This window comes from Octopus sinensis, linkage group LG3 (genome assembly GCF_006345805.1).
Source record: "Octopus sinensis linkage group LG3, ASM634580v1, whole genome shotgun sequence".
Classification (NCBI taxonomy): domain Eukaryota; kingdom Metazoa; phylum Mollusca; class Cephalopoda; order Octopoda; family Octopodidae; genus Octopus; species Octopus sinensis.
Window position 1 is genome coordinate 140,270,811 of NC_042999.1, and position 21,494 is coordinate 140,292,304.

Genomic DNA, 21,494 nt, shown 5'->3' on the forward strand with positions numbered 1-21,494 from the left:
GTGCCAAGGTTCCTAAACTTCCCTTAAAGCAGGTGCCATACTGCCACACTCTCTACTATTTGGTCATATCAAAATTAAAGAATAACTGGGTGGGTGGAAGTGACATGACGTCGACAGACTCGACCTCATATCAAAATTCGATACAGAGAGGTAGTGAGACCTAAATAATTCGGCCAATCCCTCGTGAACAGGCGTGGCCACGATACTGGCTTTAATTGGTCAGTTGAATCAATGGTAACAAACGCGTAATGATATAAAAAGTAAAGAAATAAAGAAATATATTACCATTTATCTAGACTTTATAATACATATCTTTCTTCATGAAAAGAACTTTACAATTTATTTAAATAGACTTTAGCATTTTGTTTTCTTCAGTGTATTATAATATCTTATATGAGTCTATTTCTTTCGTAGCGTGACAACTTCCGCTTGAGAACTAAAGGTTGTTAGGCTTCATTTTTTTTATTTATGTGCGCTACTATTACGCATGTTCACACATTAGTAGGAGGTTACGAACTATCGGTTCATAGTAAAACAAGATATTAAGTCACTGTAGATATATTCAATGTAGAGAAACACTACATGTGTTTGACCAAATAACTATGAAACTATTATTAACGCTGATGCCACGGAAAAAGTCTGCTACTGTTAAATAATGGTTATATTGAAAACGGCGAATCGCTCTAGAAAAAAACGATAATTGTGAGCTGATATCAAATACAACAGACGTATCAGCTAATCAGATATATAAATACATACCATTTGTTATAATAAAATTTCCATGGATCAGTACTATGTTGGGAAAACTATCAATAATTATTCTCTTGCTTTGCTTATGTATTCTGGTGAAAGGTCGCTTGTACCTCTTCCAGAAGGACTGGGGTCGCCACGATGTCAAGTACGGCCATTTCTCCGAGAAGGAGCGTCTAAACATGCTTCAAAAGGTCCGGGAGATGTTCAACTTCGGTTATGACAACTACATGAAATATGCATTTCCTAAAGACGAACTAAATCCTCACAGCTGTCATGGTCGTGGCCCTGATTATGACAACCCGTAAGTTTACACCGCTCTTGTTTTTTATCGTCTACATTATTTGATGCCTTCCTCCACATTTTCAATATTTAAAGTAATCTTACTTGTGACCGAAGCAGGGGGTTTATATTTCGATTTTTATTCAATAATACATTGTTGTTGTTTATTTGTTAATTACGAAAACGTTTTGATTTAATTTAACATCCTAAGAAGCGATCCTTTTCAGCCTTTTTCAAAATTATTGGTTACGTACAAGAAGCTCTAATTAATGTTGATCTTTAATGGTTCGACAATATGTATGTCGATACTAGAGTTGTGATTTGTAAAGTCAGAGTAAACTCGTCAGGTATATTTATATATCTCGTTTATTTAACACTAAAATTCTGTATCAACTTGGATAATAATAATAAAAGTATTCGACTTAGAGACCAATAGAAAACTAATATTACAGAAATGTCGTCCGAAATTAAATATGACTTTTTGTGTGGCTTTGAAAAAGTAATTTTTGCACCTGATAGAATTGTATATTTCCCCAATAAAGCACTTTATTAGTCAGGTGAGCCTTCTTATTTCCTGTCCTTATTACAAAGTAACCATTGGGTGGCGTGCAGATTCTGTTGCACTAAAGCCGAATTAAGAACGACGATTTATTGTTTAATATGAATTACTCAGAAGTTTAAGATACACCAAAAAACGTGAATTATTCATTACGAATTGAAAGTGGTTTGTTTATATTATTGTTTAACTCCATGTCAGCCTTGAAGGAGCAGACCTTTGATCAAAGGTGTTCCAGTTGCGACTATGTCATTTACTTTGCAGACAGTGTATCTAAAACTGTCTAAGACAATAATGGGGGTGGCTTCATTGGAATATGGCTGTAATTTTTAGCTGGTCAAGTGACCACATTGATAGCTCCCTTGTTAACTCGACGATGTTTAAGTTCTTTAACCCCAGATCGAGCAGCCATATAATCAAAGACAGTCCAACTTTGACCATCCCATTTTTTTGTGTATCAAAGGATACACTGTCCAATGTATACTAAGATGGAGGAATGTGATTTGAGGGTGATTTGTTCGCTATTTCGAACAGGTCGACGGACCGCATTGAGACATCCCCGTTGGCTCGTTGAGTAAGCAATCGTTCGCTAACAGTGTTTAGGTTGTTGTTTAGTGCCAGGTCTGCTCTCTTTAAGTTTGTTGAAAGAGAGCAAACTTATTGTCAAAAACTCTCTATTAATGACCAACTCATCTTTTTGTATATCCAGGATTATATTACCCAGTGTACTAACCAGAAAAATAGAAGAGGGTGTGATATTAGGGAACTTGGCTGCTATTTCTAAAAGCCAAGAGACCACATGAAAATACTTTGAAAGGCGATTAATTTTGTCGGTCAGAAACTATACACTACTATAGAAAGGGTCGACCCCACTCCTTTTTGGGGATAATAGATTCAAGGCTACATGTCCCTTTTGAATATGAAAAATAAGTGGAATTAATAGTTAATTTTTACATAGAAAAACCGATGAAAGAAGAATGATGTTTTACCGAAAGACAAATGTCTGGTAGGGTCTGAAATCGTGAGCTACGTGTCACGTTCGATCATGTTGTGTTGATATCCGATGGTGCTGTTTTTGATTAAATAGGTACAAAATATGGGAGAATGGAATGTGATGTTTATAACTTTCAAAAGTGTCCTCTAGAAGCTTATTTCTGCTCTATGGCATTTTGTAACTGCTAATATTTTCATTACATAATCGAATATCATGTCATTTGGGTGATTTAATTTAAGTTTCTGTACTGTTAAACTGTCCCTCTATTGCTGGTAACTTTTCCAGAATCAGTATTACTTTCTAACAGCCAAATAAAGGAATCACATGAAACTAGGGGTTTCTTCACTAAACATTTTGTGAATATTGTCAAATTGCTCATAATCTGGTTACCTGATATCTTTTTGGTACTAAATCTTCGAATCAAATCCTGTTTAATATTCAATAAAGGGATCATACATTTCTAGCCTTAATTCTTTAGTACACCATACTAAGCTTGGACATTATCATTTAAAGAGATATTGTTATAAGAAAACTGTTGATCTTAGCTTAACAATTCTTCACTTCTCTGGGATACATAAACTACCACCAATAATAACCCGAGATAAAATGACTAAAAATTAAATCCATCAGTTACGACAAGGGTTTCAGTTGATCTGATCAACAGAAAAGCCTGTTTGTGAAATTAACATGCTGGGCACTCCGTAGACATGTGTACTCTTAACATAGTTCTCACAGAATGTGACAAGGCTGCTCTTTGAAATGAAAGTACTACCAATTTTGGCTAGATGAGTGAACAGTAGCAACATGAAATAAAGTGTCTTGCTCAGGGACACACTAGGAATCGAACTTGGAACCTTATGATTGCAAACCAAATACCTTAACCACTAATCCTTGCATCTTCACACCAAATGACTAAAATTAGGTTATATGTGGGTCACCACTGAACAATTGATTGAAATGTCTTTTTCTCTGGACTTGCTGGATCATCATCATTTAACATTCGCTTTCCATGCTGGCATTGGTTGGATGGTTTGATAGGAGCTGGTCAAATGGAGAGCTGCCCCATCTCTGTTTTGGGATGGTTTCTATAGTTGGATGCCCTTCCTGACACACCAGCCACTTTACAGAGTGTACTGGGTGCTTTTATGCAGCACCTGCACAAGTGCTTTTACGTGGTACCAACATCCATGAGCTCACAAGATTAGGAATGCTCAGCTGAAGAGGGATGCAGGGGACATACCTGTATGCAAAGACAATCATGTATTTACTTAATTTGACATGTCTTCTCAAGCACAGCAAACTGCCAGGAGTGAGGAGAAAGCTTGATACCATAAATGACTCTTGAAGTTGTTATAATTTCTTATTGAGAAATCCTAATTCATCATCATTTCATGTCCTTTTTCCATGCTGGAAGGGTTGATGGGATTCAGTGGTATGGAGGACCACATCATATTCCACTGTCTCAGTTTAGGTATAGTTTCAACAGCTGCATGTCCTTCCTATTGTCTATTTTACAGAGTGTAGTAGCTGCTTTTTTCATGGCACTTATAACTTGCAAGACTAAAGTGTCCCCCTTGACTTAGAGAATAGGAGAGAGGGAGATGGCTTTATGTGAGATGTTGAGTTGTTTAAGACCCCACAATATATATATATATGTGTTGAGCCTGAGGCTGTGTGGGAAGATGAATGGAGGCATATCGTTGCCGTCACTAGTGATCACTCCAGACACCATGATGTTGACTGGATGTTTGATTTTTATCACTCTCAGTACATGTTTTGAGTACACGGCAAGCCAATGGTTGTTCTTTATGTTCACCATCTGATCCTGGCTGAAATTTTTCTCGTCTGAGAAAAACTAAAGCATATTCAGTTGGAGGGGATGCTTGAGTTTGTTCAAAAGCTTTGTAGCGTGGTCTTTCCTCTTGTCCTTGATGGCTTGGGATAAAAATTGGCCCTCTCTCATGAGGAATACCAAATGCCTTCTTGCACTACCTGCCTGATAAAAAACTCAGATACTCCTTTTCCTTGGCAATGGACCTGATTGGCTTGGAGGGATTATTGTCAATCATGGCCTGGATCTCACCAACAAATTCAGGAGCTCTTTTCTTATCAGAATGAGTTTTCCAAGTTGCCATACCTTCATAATCACCATTAGACTCATCTAACTCTTTCCGAATCCTCTGCGCTGTCCTCAGATTGACACCCAAACACTTTGTAATGTTTGTATTGGAGCTTCTGGCATGAGTGTCAAGCAGTACAGCATGTCATTTCCAAATTTCTGGCAGAGTAAATTGCATCATGGTACTGTTTTTCTCACAGATGGTGCCCAACTGACCCTACTATACTGTGTAGTTGACAAAATCAAAAGCAAACAATGTGCATGCATAAAATAAAAAATATAAAATGGTGACAATTTACCCATCGCATCCTGTTTGTGTGTGTGTGTATATATATATATATATATATATTATATATATATATATATATATATATATATATATTCATTGTTACCAGCGTCGCCTTACTGGCACTTGTGCCAGTGACATGTGAAAAAACATTTGAGTGAGGTTGTTGCCAGTGCTGCTGGACTGGCTCTTGTGCAGGTGGCATGTAAAAAACACCATTTGAGTGTGGCTGTTGTCAGTACCGCCTGACTGGCCCTCGTGCTGGTGGCACTTAAAAGCACCCACTACACTCTCGGAGTGGTTGGCGTTAGGAATGGCATCAAGCTGTAGAAACTCTGCCAGATTAGATTGGAGCCTGGTGCAGCCATCTGGTTCGCCCATCCTCAGTCAAATCATCCAACCCGTTAAACGATGATGATGATGATATTCACCATGTTGGACCACTGAAGTCAACATGTTTTTTTCATTCTCTCTCTATTATTTCCTCCTATTCCTTTCTTTCAAAGAGCGTAGGCTTGAAGCATAAAAGACTTTTCCTACATCTGTCTTTGTTTTCCTATAAATTTGAACTATAACTATCTATCTGTCTATCTTTCTATCTATATATGGGTGAGTAGGGTTGGATGGAGTGGTAGCAGAAAGAGAGATAAAGATGATGGGATGAGGCAACAGAGCATACCCTGAAGGTAACATGTCCAAAAAAGTGAAGAGAAGAAAGCACAGAAGTGTGGAGATATAAGGATTAGTAAGGGTGGGCGTATGGAGGGAAAGTGAGTGAAATGATAGAAATAGGGATTGAGGTGGTCAAAGATATTTAGGAGTGAATGGTTAACGAGGATGTGGGTGGTCAACAGTAAATATGAGTTAGTGGTAAGAATGAGGAATGTCAAAAAAAAAAAATATATAGGAACTGGCTTAGAAGAGAGAGGATAATAACTGGTAGTACAGAAAGAGTGATGATATATGTAGTGATCCTAATTAAGGCATTGTAATTCATTAGAGAATATTTTGTAATCCCTGATTTCTTGTACTAAAAGTTAAAAATAGAAATTGTAAATATTTCCGTCTTGTGGGCAGATCTATTATTCCCTGCTCAAAGAATTCCTGTCTTTATTGGTGAAAAACTTTCCAGGTGTATTTTTACATCCACTTCAGAGTTGAAGGTCTGTTAATTCAATGAATTTTGAAGAGATTGAAACTAGTGGAAATTTGAAGGTACAAGGTTGGGCAAGTATGGAGGTGTAGTGAAACTCCCCAGCCAAGCCCCATTAACTTCTGCCACATCTGCAAAAAAGTGTGCAGTCTGACATTATCATGATGAAAGACAATACTCTTATGATTAGCAAGTGCTGGACACTTCTGGTGGATCACTGCTTTTAGTTTGTCCAGCTGGTGGTCACAGTATGCATTCAAATTGATAGACCTGTTGTGGGAAGAAGCTCATAAATGGCAACACCCGTCTAATCTTGCCAAATTGAAAGCATAATAATCTTCTTTGGGTGAAGTCCTGCTTTGGAGGTTGTCTGTGCTGATTCATTACACTTTCTTTATGATTATTTGCACTTCATGTTGTTATAAATGTTCCATTTTTCATCTTCTGTAAACCATTCTCTTAAAAAAAAAATGGGATTGTTTTCTTCATGTTTCTGCAACAAATCACAGATGGAAATTTGTTGAGCAAAGTGAACCACACTCAACTGATGTGGGACCCAAACATCAAGCCTACTGATGTAACCAAGTTGATGCAAATGGTTTTCAGCACTCAATCTGAATATCTGGGGAATATTTACAATCATTCTTATTGTATTATGGGGTTTGGTGTTACTATTAATTTCATTTGGCTGGCTAGAGTGAGGTGCATCTTGCACTGGAAAATTTCTCATCAAAATCTTGAAAACCACCTGACACATTCCATAACAGCATCCTCTCTGTACATAGCACATATCTTCCTGCAGGCTTCCGCTGCTTTCTTGCTTTTTTTAAAATAAAAAAGTATGAGGTGTCAATAATGTTCGTTCCTGTTCTCCATTTTTAGAATGATCCCAAGCTCACAAAATACAACCTGTCTCATTGTAAGTTTGCATTGAACTACATTGAAGTGTCAAGTATCTAACAAGTGCACATGTGCAAGAGACAAATTGAAGTTGTAGAATGACTGTGCAAAGGAGAGGTGATGAGATTGGCTCCTTTAATACATCTCACGGTCGATTACAATAAATACGAAAAGGTATAAATGAGTATGAGTGCCAGCAGGAAAAAGAGGCGACACAACCGGTAGAATGTTAAGAGAAGATTTTATTGATAGGTTAATATGTGTGTCTGTGTGTGCGTCATATATGCAATATAATAGACAGGACGTCATGTATACAAAGTGTATGTGTACAAACAAGGATGTATGTGTGTGCGATAAGTAGCATTGAAAGAGTCTATAATAGGACACTAGAAGAATGTTCAGACGCAATGATAATAAATACCAGTTCATAGTCCAGATACATGATAGTTAAAGTGCTGTAACAAGAAGTTGAGGCGAAGTAGCAGAGCCTGTGTGGTACGTGTTGTACGAAGTGGTGGCTACAATGCTGCTGCTGGGTTACTTGGTACAAGAGTTCTTGCAAGTTGTGTTTGCTGTTAGCCATGGTGAAGTAATTCACAAACAGTGTTGAGATGAACCTGTGTGACGGTTGATGTGTATGTAGAAAGATGTTGTTGACAAAATTGATAGCCGTATGCTGTTGGACGAATGTTGATAAGTCTCCATGTAGCTGCTGTGGTCTGTTGTTGCTGGAACTGGCTGTGTCCTGTGTGGTCGGTGGCTAGACCTAAAAGGGTCTGGAACCAACTGACTTCGACTCGGTGTTGAAGCTAGCATTTTATACCACGCTATTAGCTCACCGGAATGCTTGGAAGAGACTGTCTCATGTGACCTTATCAGAAGGCTGTGATTGGTTGGGCTGCACATTGGCGCATAATAGAATAGTGGACACAACAGGGTCCAAAAGGGCAGCCGAAGGCTAGCTGTTATCTACTACATCCGTACTCATGCATATATAACGGAGAAAAACTAAACAGACTAGTTGGCTCACTCAATATTTAAATGAAAGTTTAAAAAGAAAGCAAAGCATTTTCTCATATAAACAAATTCACTCCTGAATGTTAAGAAACTATAAAATTAACAAAGAAACATTGGTTAAATTTAGTGCACAGCTTTATTAATACAAAGCTAAATGTTGGGGAGCAAAATCTCATTTGTCTATCTAGTTGACATTAATTATTTCATCTTTGTTTTGCTTCAGTTCACAGAATAATTTATAACAAATAGAACAAAAAAAACCCACTGTATTATCTTGAACGAAAGTATTGAAATATTTTTCAATCCTGTTCCACTTACAGTGGTAACAGAAACACTAAAAAACAAAACAAACTACTTTTCCCATTGGGGAAAAAGAAAATAAAGGGGACTTAATTTGCTTTTGGTATATAGGTATTTCATCATCATCATCATTTAACGACCGCTTTCCATGCTAGCATGGGTTGGACGATTTTGACTGAGGACTGGCAAACCAAATGACTGCACCAGGCTCCAATCTTGATCTGGCAGAGTTTCTACAGCTGGATGCTCTTCCCAACGCCAACCACTCCGAGAGTGTAGTGGGTGCTTTTTACGGGCCACTGGCACGGGGGCCAGTCAGGTGGTACTGGCAATGACCTCGCTCGAATCTTTTTACACGTGCCAGTGAAGCGACGTTGGTAACGATCACGCTCGAATGGTGCCCTATAAACAATAATTGTTGAGAGTACTGTTTTGTACAGTCTGCTGCATTTAAGTTAGACTTTCTTCATCCTGATTTCAAATGCTATCGGGGTTAATTTCTGTTGAACTTGATGAAAGCTCAATAAAATTAGTACCTGATGTTTATATGCAGTTTTCATTTGGTGTCAAACCTAACAAATCTGTAGAGATAGCTAAAACAGTAGAATGCTGGCTTTTATGATTTATTACATCTAGTTTTAGATTACACAGTTTTGTGTTCAAATCAAATCTAGTTAGGAGTTCAGATAAGTAGTGAGATCAGTTATATTAACTATATTTCTTCCTCAGTTTGAAGTCTCTGTTATTGCTGCTTAAGGGATACCATCAACAAGAAGCTATTCTCTTCAGTTGTAATTTTCGTTTCAAATTTTGGTACTAGTCCAGCTATTCTGGGGGAGGGGGCAAGTTAATGACCAGTGCTCAACTGATACTTATTTTAACAACCCTGAAAAGATGAAAGGTAAAGTCAACCTTGGCAGAATTTGAACTTAGAACATAAAGATAGATGAAATGCCATAAAGCATTTTGATGGTGTGCTAATGATTCTGCCAGCTTGCTGCCTTCCCTTCCATTGTAATTTTGAAATTTCTTACCTTTTTAGAAAATATTGTTACTGTAGATGTTGGTTCTTCAGAAGTCAAAAATATAAGTACTAGCCAAGTACTGAGTATAGTTGACATTACTTGTGCCTATTTAAGAAATTCTTTTAATCTTGTGCCTATTTAAGAAATCCTTTTTTAGTCTTTTTCATCTTATGCTTGTCTAAGAAATCCTTTTTCAGTTTTTTTTCGTCTTGTGCCTATTTAAGAAATCCTTTTTTTTTTTTGCTGAAGATATTTGACTTAATTAAAGCTTTGGACTACATGAATTACAGAATTTAATTTTAACTTTCAACAATTGCAGAATTAGATCAAGTCTGGGTTTGATTTAAGAAATAGTAAAACACTATGCTAAATATATTGCAATATTTATTTTTATCATTATATCTTACTATTTTTCCTTTGCGTTTGTTCTTTTCATGTTGATATAATAAGTACCAATAACATACTGGTACTCTCTTCTGACTGTGCCTTAGAAGGAGGCTCATGAGAGAAACTTGCCAAATACCAGGTGCTGGTAGAGCAGAAACCAGGGCTGGCAGGCATTTTGAGAGGCAATTGAAATGGGCTACCAGGGTTTTGTGGAGTATTCTTTCTGCAGACTCTGACTGGGCTTGGGTTTACAGGTGCAGCAAAGAGAAGGACCATCTACAGAAAAGGCCATTGGGTGATTTGCTGCTACTGGAATGCAAGCTGGGACTTGGTCAACTGGGCAAAGAGGTCTGATGTTGAAAGACCCAGAATTTTTTGAAACCTCAGAAACATCACTTATGATGCATCCTAGAGCATCCATGACATGTATCTTGGAACCAAACTTTGCTTCCAAAATTTATGTCTTGTTAAAACAATATCATTAATGAGGGTTCACAATGTGTATAGTGAAGAATTCAGGGTACAAGTAGGGGTTCATCAATGATCAATCCTCAGCCCCCTCTTGTTCATCATAGTCCTCCAGGCAATAACAAAGGAATTCAAAATAGGCTGCCCCTGGGAGCTCCTTATAGCTGAATCACTACCAGAACTAGAGAAGAAGCAAGGTCTATAATTGAAGGGCCTTAGTGTTAACCTAGCAAAAACCATTCAAATTCTGCTGGGATTGACTTTTTCAATGAAATAAGTACCAAAAGGTAAAGTTGATTTAGGCGACTGTAGTCTCCTTCAAAATGTGTAGCCTTGTGCCTTTGTTAGAAATTAGTGCATCTATGATATTCTGGATTAGTTTCTATGTAGAAAGCATATTGAACAATTTTTATATTATTCAACGTAATTCTTTAATGATTAAGGTTTGAAAACTGCTCATAGATATCGTTCTTGTAACAGATGTTCATTTTGTTGATGGTTCTCATATCTGATGTTTTACTGTAGGTTTTAACAACTGTTCACTTGAATGTATGTATGTAAGGCATGGCTGTGTGATAAAGAAGTTTGCTTCCCCAATATACAGCTTCAAGTTCGGTCCAATCATGTAGTACCTCGGGCAAGTATCTTCTACTATATCCTGGGGCTGACAAAAACCATGTGAGTGGATTTGGTAAACAAGCTGAAAGAAGCCCATTCTATATGTTTTTATGCATATATACACCCAGAACCATGCTAATAGCATAGAAGTGAAATTTAGGATTTCTCGGTTTTCTGTGAATCGATTTTGATAAAACTTTTCCCAGCTGGTTTGTGTACTATGCCAACATCATTGTTATGTTTTCATTATTCTGTGTAACATCCTTTCTTTTTTATTTCAAATTCTTCAGTTTTTGGGTGAACCATGCTAATAGCTTTTGAATAAAAATAGCCCATCTAAACATTTTTTTTACAGAAAATGAAGGGTGAAGATACATATTAAGCATACATTGAGTATATATTTAACAGAAAACCATAATAATAATATTATTGATACAATGAATTATTTAGGCATATGAGTGCCATATCGACAGATAACTTTAAAAACCCTATTAGTCATGGAATCTGTCAATTTCTTAATAGTAGCAGGTTGGACTGCCTCTGCTGCAGCTTTGATGGTCACCCATAAGACATTTTTTGATGTAAATTGGCATCCATCGGCTTAAACATCTTATGGACCAAAGATTTTTGATAGGGTTGAGATCTGGAGATGATGACAGCCACACCATCAACCCTTCACCTTGTATGCCGTAAGACTCTAGTAGAAGTGACAGCAGTATGTCATTTAGCCAGGGATCCAAGACCTTCAGGAGATTGCAGTAGGCAGCTGCAGTCACTTTAACCCCTTCAGGCACCCTGACTGGGCCAACAACTCTGTCCCCATGACCCATCCATCCTGTTTTTGACATTGTAAACATTGGTGATGCTCATCTCCGAAATAGACCCAACCATTTGCCCAACCATCAGGCCTGTCAAAGGATGCTCTGGTTTCGTCAGTGAACAGAACACAGCTCATGCCTAATGTCATGTACTTTTGGGTCCATTGAAGTCTCAAAGTCCTGTGAGGAGGCAGTTTCAGGAGTTCTCGCATGGAAGCCATGGTCAAGAGGATACAATTTCTGGTGGTTTTCGGTACATGAGGAAATCCAGAGGCAGTGAGAAAGGCTTTGCTTGTTTGTCCAGGTTTACCACATAATTTGCAACCAATATTCCTTAAATCCCTAGCTGTCACAGTCTTGGAGGTCCCACAATCAAATCATTTCTTCCTTGGTTTTCATGGGACTAAATAATTCATTGTGTCAATAAATTTTAGAATATTATTGTGGTTTTCTGTTAAATATATACTCAATGTATGCTTAATAGGTATCATTACCTTCCATTTTATTGAAAAAAAAAAAAGAAATATCTAGATGAGCTATTTTCATTCAAAAGCTATTAGCATGGTTCACCCAAAAACTGAAGAAGAATCTGAAATAAGAAAGAAAGGATGTTACACGGAATAATGAAAACATAACAATGGTGTTACCAGTGTGCAAACCAGATGGGAAAAGTCTTATCAAAATTGATTCACAGAAAACCAAGAAATCCTAAATTTCACTCCTAAGCTATTAGCATGGTTCTGGGTGTATATATGTATATATGTACATATATACACATATATAGCAGGAAAGCCAAGAATAACATATAATGACGAGGCGATGAGAGCTTCGCCTAGTAAATTATTTTATTTGCTGAAGATTGCTTGAAACCATGGCACAGGAAATAGAGGGTAAATGTTTTTATTTTTCATTCCCTTTCGAAATTACCCCTAATAGTGGTTTGGAGTTTGTTTTCTAAATTTTTTTTTTGCTACTCTGGAATTTATTAATATATATATATATATATATATATATATATATATATATATATGCATAGTAGGGAGCATTGTCAAACACCTAGAAGAGCTGTGTGTACGCACGCACACGTGCACACACACACACGTTAGAATATTGCAGCTAATTGACAGTGTCTTTGGGTGCTAGATAGAATGCTTTCCAGTATTTCTTCCAATTCTCTGCATTCTGAGTTCATATCTGTCCAGGCCCAACTTTGTTTTCTATTCTTTTAGGGTTGATTAAAAAAAAAAAGTCCAGGTTGGTGGCTTAGCAGAACTGTCAGAGCATCAGGCTGTTTTGGCTCATTGCTTTCTGACAGCAATGCATGCAATGATACTGGTACCAAGTGATGTAGAGAGGGGAAATTTGCATGCATGGACAACTGTGTGTTTTTCACAAGACTAACAGTTGCCCATGTCTAACAGACTAACAGTTGCCATTTCCTAGATCAAAAATATATGATCAGTCATGACCAGAAGAGAGCTAATATTTGTGTGTGTGTGTGTTGATGGTGCACATAGCTGAAAGGTAAAGCTCTTCACTTTGCTATCATTAGGCCATCTTGTGTAAGTATCATTTATCACAGCCTCAGATTAACCAAAGTGAATGAAATTGGGTAGAAAAATTGGAATCATGTCCTGTGGACAATATCTGTATTACAAAGTACCAGCCTTATCACATAGCATTTCAAGCTGATTCTGCATGCGAATTATGTGGAATCTCAGTTACTATGTTACTATTCAGTGAGTTGGCCTTTAAATTGATTGAACAACTGGAATACTCTTTGCTGAAACCAATGGAGGATTCATTTACTTACGTTCACTTAGTGTTTGTTTGGTTAAATAATTGTGTGTGTATGTGTCACTGAATTAATGTTTGTTTTTTAACACTTTTACCACACATTTAAATAAATGACATCATACTACTTACCAGCTGGACTTGAGTTTCTGGTCTTTAGTAAATAAATTAACAATGAGAGCTTGCTAATTTTTTATTTATTTTTTAAGCTAGATAAATACCAAAATGGAGTTCTAAAGTTTATGACCTGAAACTATACATGATTGAAGAGATGTTAAAAGACAAATGTTATTTCATCATATACATCTTTAATCATTATCATTTACACCCCATTTTTCTTACCAGTATGTATGTGTTGGACCACACTTTTTGAGGCAGATTCCCCTTTAGTTGCCTCTTATGACATCTGGGATGTAGTGTAGCTATTCTAAATACTGTTTTACAATAATTTCTAACATAGGCATAAGGCCACAAATTTGGAGTAGGAAGGTAGTGATTAAATCAACCCCAGTACTAGACTGGTAATTCATTTTATTGACAGTATGACTTGAACTCAACATGTAGAGCCAGAACTAATAATAAAAAATAAAGTTAGAATAAATAAAGCTACCAGCTTTTGCCTTTTGTACAAGAACCATCCTTCATTGCTACCATAGTCACTCTGTCCATGCAAACAACCAACTAATTGAATATTTTAGCTAGTCTTTTACTGAATGTAAAGTAATTTGTCTCTAATCAATTGAACATCTGTTTCATTTGTGACACATTTCATAAGAAGGGAATATATTAAGTGAGAGAGAAATGTATGCGACGATAGATGTGATGGTTGGACTGGAAATCAAAAAATGATGATGATAATGGTTTCAAATTTTGGCACAGGGATAGCATTTTATAATGGGAGGTGGAAGTCGATTACATCAACCTCAGTATTTGACTGGTATTTCAACCCTAAAATGATGAAAGGCTTAGTTGATCTTGGCAGAATTTGAAATCAGAATGTAATGACAAATGAAATGCCACTAAGCATGTTGTCTGGTGTGCTAATGATTCAGCCAGCTACTTAGCAGCACATATAATATGGTTATACCGCAAGAAAGCAGAACTGTCATATCAGAGTCGAAAGCAATTAATGGGTTACAGGAGTCAAGAGTTGGAGGTGGGGGATGCCTGCTCTAACTCTAAAGAAATATAAAGTGTTATATAATATGCTAAAATTTCCAGTTTCATAGATATTAATCTGACTTTTTTCTGCATAGAAAATAATCAGATCAGATTTAAAGGTTTTGATGAAAGTGGTGGCAATTTAGTTTCTAAAAATAGTAAATCTTTAGATTTGGATTTTTGATTTAACTATTCAGTTGATACAATATTTAAAATAACAAAATAGTGAAGGTGGAGGGCTTTTTACAATGTAAAACGGATAAAGTTTAATAACTTTTATATATTTCAGGCACAAAGGTCCATCATCAGAAGTAAACAGTTAAGAAATGTTTGCCTACATGGTCACTGATGTATGGACTAACATTTCTTGACTGTTTACTTCTGTTGCTAGGCATTTGTGCTTGAAATATATAAAGGTAAAATGTTACTGAGCTTTTCCTTTTTTGCATTGTAAGATCTCTCTCTCTCTCTCTCTCTTCACTGTATTGCTATTTTACTGCTTTATCACAATGCTTCAAGCAAGCTACAATGGTCATTTGTTAAGTGTTCACTTGTTTAGTTTTCTCTTTTGTATGCTTTAGAATTTTGAATTGGTTAACAAAGATGTTCCTGATTTTATTTTGTTATATTCTTATGGTTTATTTCTTTTATGCCTATTTATTTTGTAACCTCTTTAAATTTTGTAAGTTTTGTCTTATGCTTAACTGTTTGTAATTTCATTTAAAAAGCTACAACAGTTGAACTCTGGCCTTTGAACCAAACCTTTAACAGGTTCAGCTGCTAAAGAGTAGGTTGATGGTTCAGATTGTCCATATTTGTTGTATGCTGTCAATCAGTGTATAAAGTATATGATTGCTTTAATTACAAATAGAGGAGTTAGAGTTGGTGTTAAAAGTTTTATATTCCAGCTCCACAGCTTTACAAGAATGTATACATGTACTTTGACTTTGCTCTGTTTTCCTGGCATTGTACAGATGAAACAAATCTTTCCTTACACTTGAGACATTACTCTATCTCCATAACTTTCTTAAGAAAATTATTTTAAAGTAGTTTCTCAATGCCTTTCTCAGATCCATAGCAGAATCTCAGCATAAATGTAGCTTGCTTAGGAGATTAAATGCTCTGGCTGCTTACAGTGATAAACTGTGCCTCTCTATAATACTTATTTATGGAAGAATGGATGATATTTAAACATCTAGGTTAGAGAACAAAGTTCGTGGTTAGTGGCAGAATATAGTTTGGCAGAATCATATTGGGAATGGATGATATGGGGTGAGTAACAAAGTATTGTGGGTTTTTGGTGTTAAAAGCTTTCAGTGGAAGTAGATCAAGGAGGATGAATGATGAATTAGCTGTTTTGAGCTTCACAGATGAAATGATAAAAGATGTTTGGATAGATATTTCTGGCTGAAATCAGCAGTGAAGAAAAAAAAATCTTAAATGATGATTATGTGTATGTATACACACATGTACATATATTTGTATATATACATATGTTTGAATGCATGCAAATACACAAGTATAGAAATATATATATACATACATACATATATAATGCAGACATTACATATGTGTGTGTGTGTGTGAAACTAACTTGAAAGTCAGTTGGTTTATCTTTAATGTTCAGAAGATATCAAAAGGTGATCAAGAATTGATATTTCCCAGAAAACCCAGCATCTATTCACCAAAGCTATGTGAACTGAGATATTTTACTATGAAATATCCTGCCTAGAAACTACAAAATATCTGCATCAGATGGCAACTTTTCAAACCACTAACTGCAACCAACCAAAGAAAGAAAAAAAAAAAGTGAAATTTTTTTTCCTGTTTTAGAAGGCAGAAGGTAGAATAGAGTTTGCATTCATCTAATTCTGCCATCTTTATCATGGTATTGAACAAGTTTAAAATTGTCTTAATTTTATTAAACATGGAAAATTGTCTACCACTTTTTGACCCTCCACAGCCTCCCCTGGTGGATGGCAAGATGCTTCCCACTTACGAGAAACACTGGCTTAATTTATTATTCTCATGGCCATTCTACCTCTACATACTACTGTGTCCTGATTGGATGCACTTTTATTCACTACAGGTTATTTACACTATTAAAATATGAAATATTCTACTAATGCTGAACCTGAATTTGTAGTACAGTGTGTTAGACACCAGATTGTTATTAAAATGTAGAGGGAAACAATTTTTTTTTTTTATATTGGTAGAAGATAAATTTTCAAGAGAAATCCTATAGAGTTTTATATGGTTACACAGAAAATACCTAAAGAACAATTCTGAGCCATTTATTGCTACTTTTTAGCCTGGGCAAAGCTTAGGTATTCTGCTAGTACATATATATTTAGTAATTAACTATGATATAATAGCTAAGATTTATATGTGTGTATGTGTAGGTACATGGCTTTGTAGTTAGGGATATTCAGCTCATGGTCATAAGGTTTGTGAGTTCGATTTCTGGTGGTGTTGTGTGTCCTTGAGCAAGACACTTTATTTCACGTCATCAGTTTACTCAGCTGGCAAAAATGAGTAATACTTGTATGTCAAAGAGCCAGCCTTGTTACATCCTGTATTGTGCTGAATCTCCCTGAGAACTATGTTAAGTGTATGTGTGTCTGTGGAGTACTCAACCACTTGCACGTTAATTTCACAAGCAGGCTGTATGGTAAGAAGCTTGCTTCCCAACCACATGGTTCTGGGTTCTGTCTCACTGTATTTCACTTTGGGCAAGTGTCTTCTATCAGGTCATTAAGAATGAAATGTCCAATTTTGAACTGAAAGTTTATTTTATCTCAACAAAAAGCAATGCAGTTAATCAAAGTATGCACCTAAATTACCAACACAATTTTGCCATTTTATCAGTAGCTTATTTATGACAGCAGCAAACAATTTTGAAGAACAAGAGTTGATGAAATCACGAAAGGCTGTTTTTGCATCTTCTTCAGATTTGAAGTTTATTCCTTGCAAAAAGTTGTCTAATGCCTGGAAATTGTGATAGTCAGTTGGTGCAAGATCAGGTGATAGTCAGTTGGTGCAAGATCAGGTGAATATGGTGGATGACAGAGTACTATAGAACTTGCAATTAAACAACTGAGATTGATCAATAGAGACAGGCTAATTCTCTTGCAAGATAATGCTCAACCACATGTTGCACAAGAAACACTACTCAAATTACAGGAACTGAATTTGAAAGTTCAGTTCCTGTAATTTGAGTAGTGTTTCTTGTGCAACATGTGGTTGAGCATTATCTTGCAAGAGAATTAGCCTGTCTCTATTGATCAATCTCAGTTGTTTAATTGCAAGTTCTATAGTGGATGACACTAGTGCTGGACCGCCAAACAGATACTATTAGCTTTTATTGGTAAATATTCTTTTTTGGATTGTGTTTTGGCATTTCATCTCTACCCAACCACCATGCAGAATGCTTTCTATTGTGTAACAATAGGATGCAAAAATGGTCTGCTTTTATGCTGTAACAGTGAAGAACAGCAAGTTTTAAGATGACATGTCATTTGATGCCCGTTCAGTTCATGTGGTACCCACTTGTCCAGCTTCTTTACCTTGCCAATTTGTTTCAGATGTTCCTATACAGTTGTAATCGAAACATCAAACCTTGCTGCTAACTCACATGTAGTTTGAGTTGTATCCACTTCCACTACAGTTTCCAGCTCATAGTTATCCACCTTGGTCTCAAGTCTACCATGGGGCTGATTTTCAAGAGTAAAGTCACAGACCAGAACTTTTCAAATCATTGACATACAATGTGCTCATTCACCATATTGTCATCAAACACCTCATGTTTCGAGCTGTCTGAGATGCATTGGTTCCATGACGGAATTCATAGTCATAAACAACATGAATTTTTTATCTATCCATGGGTTCACAAAAATTGATTTACGAGAGAAAACTCACAATATAATCAGACACAATGAATTGCATTTTGAAAAGTGATGATTTGTAAAACAAAGAATTGTCGAGATAAAACAGAGTTAACGATTGTGAAACTTAGTGCATAAGAAAATCGGACATTCATTCTTAATGACCTGATACTATAGCCTCAAGCCGACCAAAGCTTTGTGAGTGGCTTTGGTAGATGGAAACTGAAAGAAGCCTGTTGTATATATATGTGTTTGTGTGTGTGTGTGTATGTTTGTGCCTCCACCATCACTTGACAACTGATGTTGGTGTGTTTACGTCTCCATAACTTAGTGGTTTGGCAAAAGAGGCCAATAGAATAAGTATTAGGTTTACAAAGAATAAGTCCTGGGGTTGATTTGTTTGACTAAAGGCGGTGCTCCAGCATGGCTGCCATCAAATGACTGAAACAAGTAAAAGAAAAAAAGAATATATATATATATATAAAACATCTTTTTTAAATATGGTCTAAAACAGAAGAGAAGAGAGCAGATTCCATTATAAAATGTGAACCATGTATCTGTTGTTTGCTTGACAATTGTGTTACAGATTACACAAAATGTGTGGGATTTGTTCTGTTTCCTGTTTTCATTCATACATGTATATATCCTGTATAAATGGATGTATAGAAAATAACCATGCTATTAACATATCTCATATGACATTAGGGATGGATGCAACAGTTTTTTTTTTTATATTTACAAGCAGTTTATGATAATTTTGCAGATGGTGATTTTGTTTAGTCTCAGCACAGGTTGAAAAAACAAATCTCTTACGTGTAAGTTACAGCTTCGGTCTTTTCATTGAAAAGAGTTGCCCTATTCAGAACCCACTGTCATTTTGACATCTCTTTTAACTCTCTTCATTTTGCTTTTTTTTTTTTCAAATGGGCTTTCATTTTATCAAAATTTAGCCAAAAGAAGAGAGCTCATAACATTTTATTGAGCCAGTACTTAAGATATTTGATATGTTGGTACTGTCTGCTCTTAAAAATGTTTACAGTGTGGCTTTACAGGAGTTTTTTGTTGCTCTCAATGAAACCAACAGCTATCCCTGAAAATGTATAAAATTGTGTATTTCTTGCATAAAAAGTTGTTCTAATAGTAATTAGCTGCATAGTTGGAATGTTGATAGAGGTTGAAATATAAGTAAGCATAATAATGAAAAATACTGTGTGTTGTTTAGCCCTGGTTTAACCTCTATTCAGTAGATCTATGATCAAAAGCTTTCCAGCTATGATCTTCTAATCTTCATTGTACATCTTGGACTACATTATATACTGTGACCCTCTTTTTATGTAGATTGGATTTGAGGGAGATTTGTCTGCTGTTTCTTGGAGTCTGGTTCCTCATTGCCTTGACAGAATAATTAAAGTATGCAAATCAGATACGAAAAACTGTTTTATGAAAGGGAACTAATATCATCATCATTTAACGTCCTCTTTCCATGCTAGCATGGGTTGGACAATTTGACTGGTGAACCAGATGGCTGCACCAGGCTCCAATCATGATCTGGCAGAGTTTCTATAGCTGGATGCCCTTCCTAACGCCAACCACTCCAAGAGTGTAGTGGGTGCTGTTACCTGCCACCAGCACAGGGGCCAGTCAGGCGGTACTGGCAATGGCCTCGCTCAAGTGTTTTGTTTACGTGCCACCGGCACAAGTGTCAGTAAGGTGACACTGGTAATGATCACACTCGAATGGTTTACGTGCCACAGGCACTGAAGTCAGTTAGCTGCTCTGGCAACGATCACGCTCGGATGGTGCTCTTTGTGCCCCACTAGCACGGATGCCAGTCATTGAATTTGATTTCAATTTCACTTGCCTCAACAGGTCTTTGCAAGCAGAGTTTAGTGTCCAAAGAAGGAAAGGTATGCATAAGTGGGCTGGTTATGCCCCTGGCATAGGCCATGAGGTTATGGTCTCATTTGGCTTGCCAGGTCTTCTCAAGCACAGCATATTTCCAAAAGTCTCAGTCACTAGTCATTTCCTCGGTGAGGCCTAAAGTTTGAAAATATGAAAGAAACAGCATGGAATTGTCTAAATAAACTTTCACCATCTTTGTAATCTTAGTTTTAGTAGTCTTTTGTTGATTTTAATACAATAATATTGATGTTTTCTTTTCAATATGTACATGGAAACACTTATTAGAGAATGGAATAATCAAATATTTTACCATACAATGTTATTGGCTTATTTCATTACTCCACCACCATCAACAACAACAACAATCACAATGTTAATTGTTCATTTCAATGATCCTAGTGTATAAATGATACTAATTATATTGACCCTTAGAAAGATAATAGAAAAAATGAGGTAATTTGTACAATGCATTTCTGTCCTACCACGCTCACTCTAACTAAGGATGATGATATTTTTAGAGCAGAACTATTATTAAGTATTTACAAGTTTTCTAGAAGCTTTTAGTTTTGATTTGTTGTTTTAAATTTTTCATTGGTGTGTAATTTTTTTCCATTTGTTTATGATTACTTTTCAGTTCCAATATCAATATAAATGATGTCTTAGGAGATTATGCATTGACCCTTGTTGATGCTTTGGACACACTTGCAGTGAGTATCCTTATCATATGATCTTTACTTTATAGAAGAACCATAGAATTTAGCTGAACTATGTGACAAATAGAAAATTATATATATATGTATGTTTCTTTATTTCCTAATTTGTGTGAAATATTTTTAGCATGTATATGTGTGTGTATATATATACACACACACACACACACACACACTCTCTCTCTCTCTCTCTCTTCATACCTTCAGCTGTTACATCCACTCTTTTCAATGTTTAACCCTGCATAATAACTGAAAAAAATATTAAAGCAAAAGAAGCTGCCAACATTAGGCAAGTTACTTGTTAACTCTAAATTTAAAGCGGTCAGTCATGTTCTATGAAAAACGATGGGAGAGTTTATTCCACAATTCA

The 21,494-nt window shown here is 36.2% G+C and overlaps 1 protein-coding gene across 1 annotated transcript in view; it reads left to right on the forward strand.

Moving 5' to 3' along the window:
- The first annotated feature begins 457 nt into the window (after positions 1-457).
- The window catches only part of LOC115209125 (ER degradation-enhancing alpha-mannosidase-like protein 1), a 47,521-nt gene continuing 26,484 nt past the window's right edge, over positions 458-21,494 (forward strand). The window contains exons 1-2 of the mRNA XM_029777268.2: positions 458-1,054; positions 21,049-21,121. Coding sequence (XP_029633128.1) covers positions 795-1,054; positions 21,049-21,121 — 333 coding nt within the window. The 5' untranslated portion in view covers positions 458-794. The remainder of the gene's footprint in view (positions 1,055-21,048; positions 21,122-21,494) is intronic.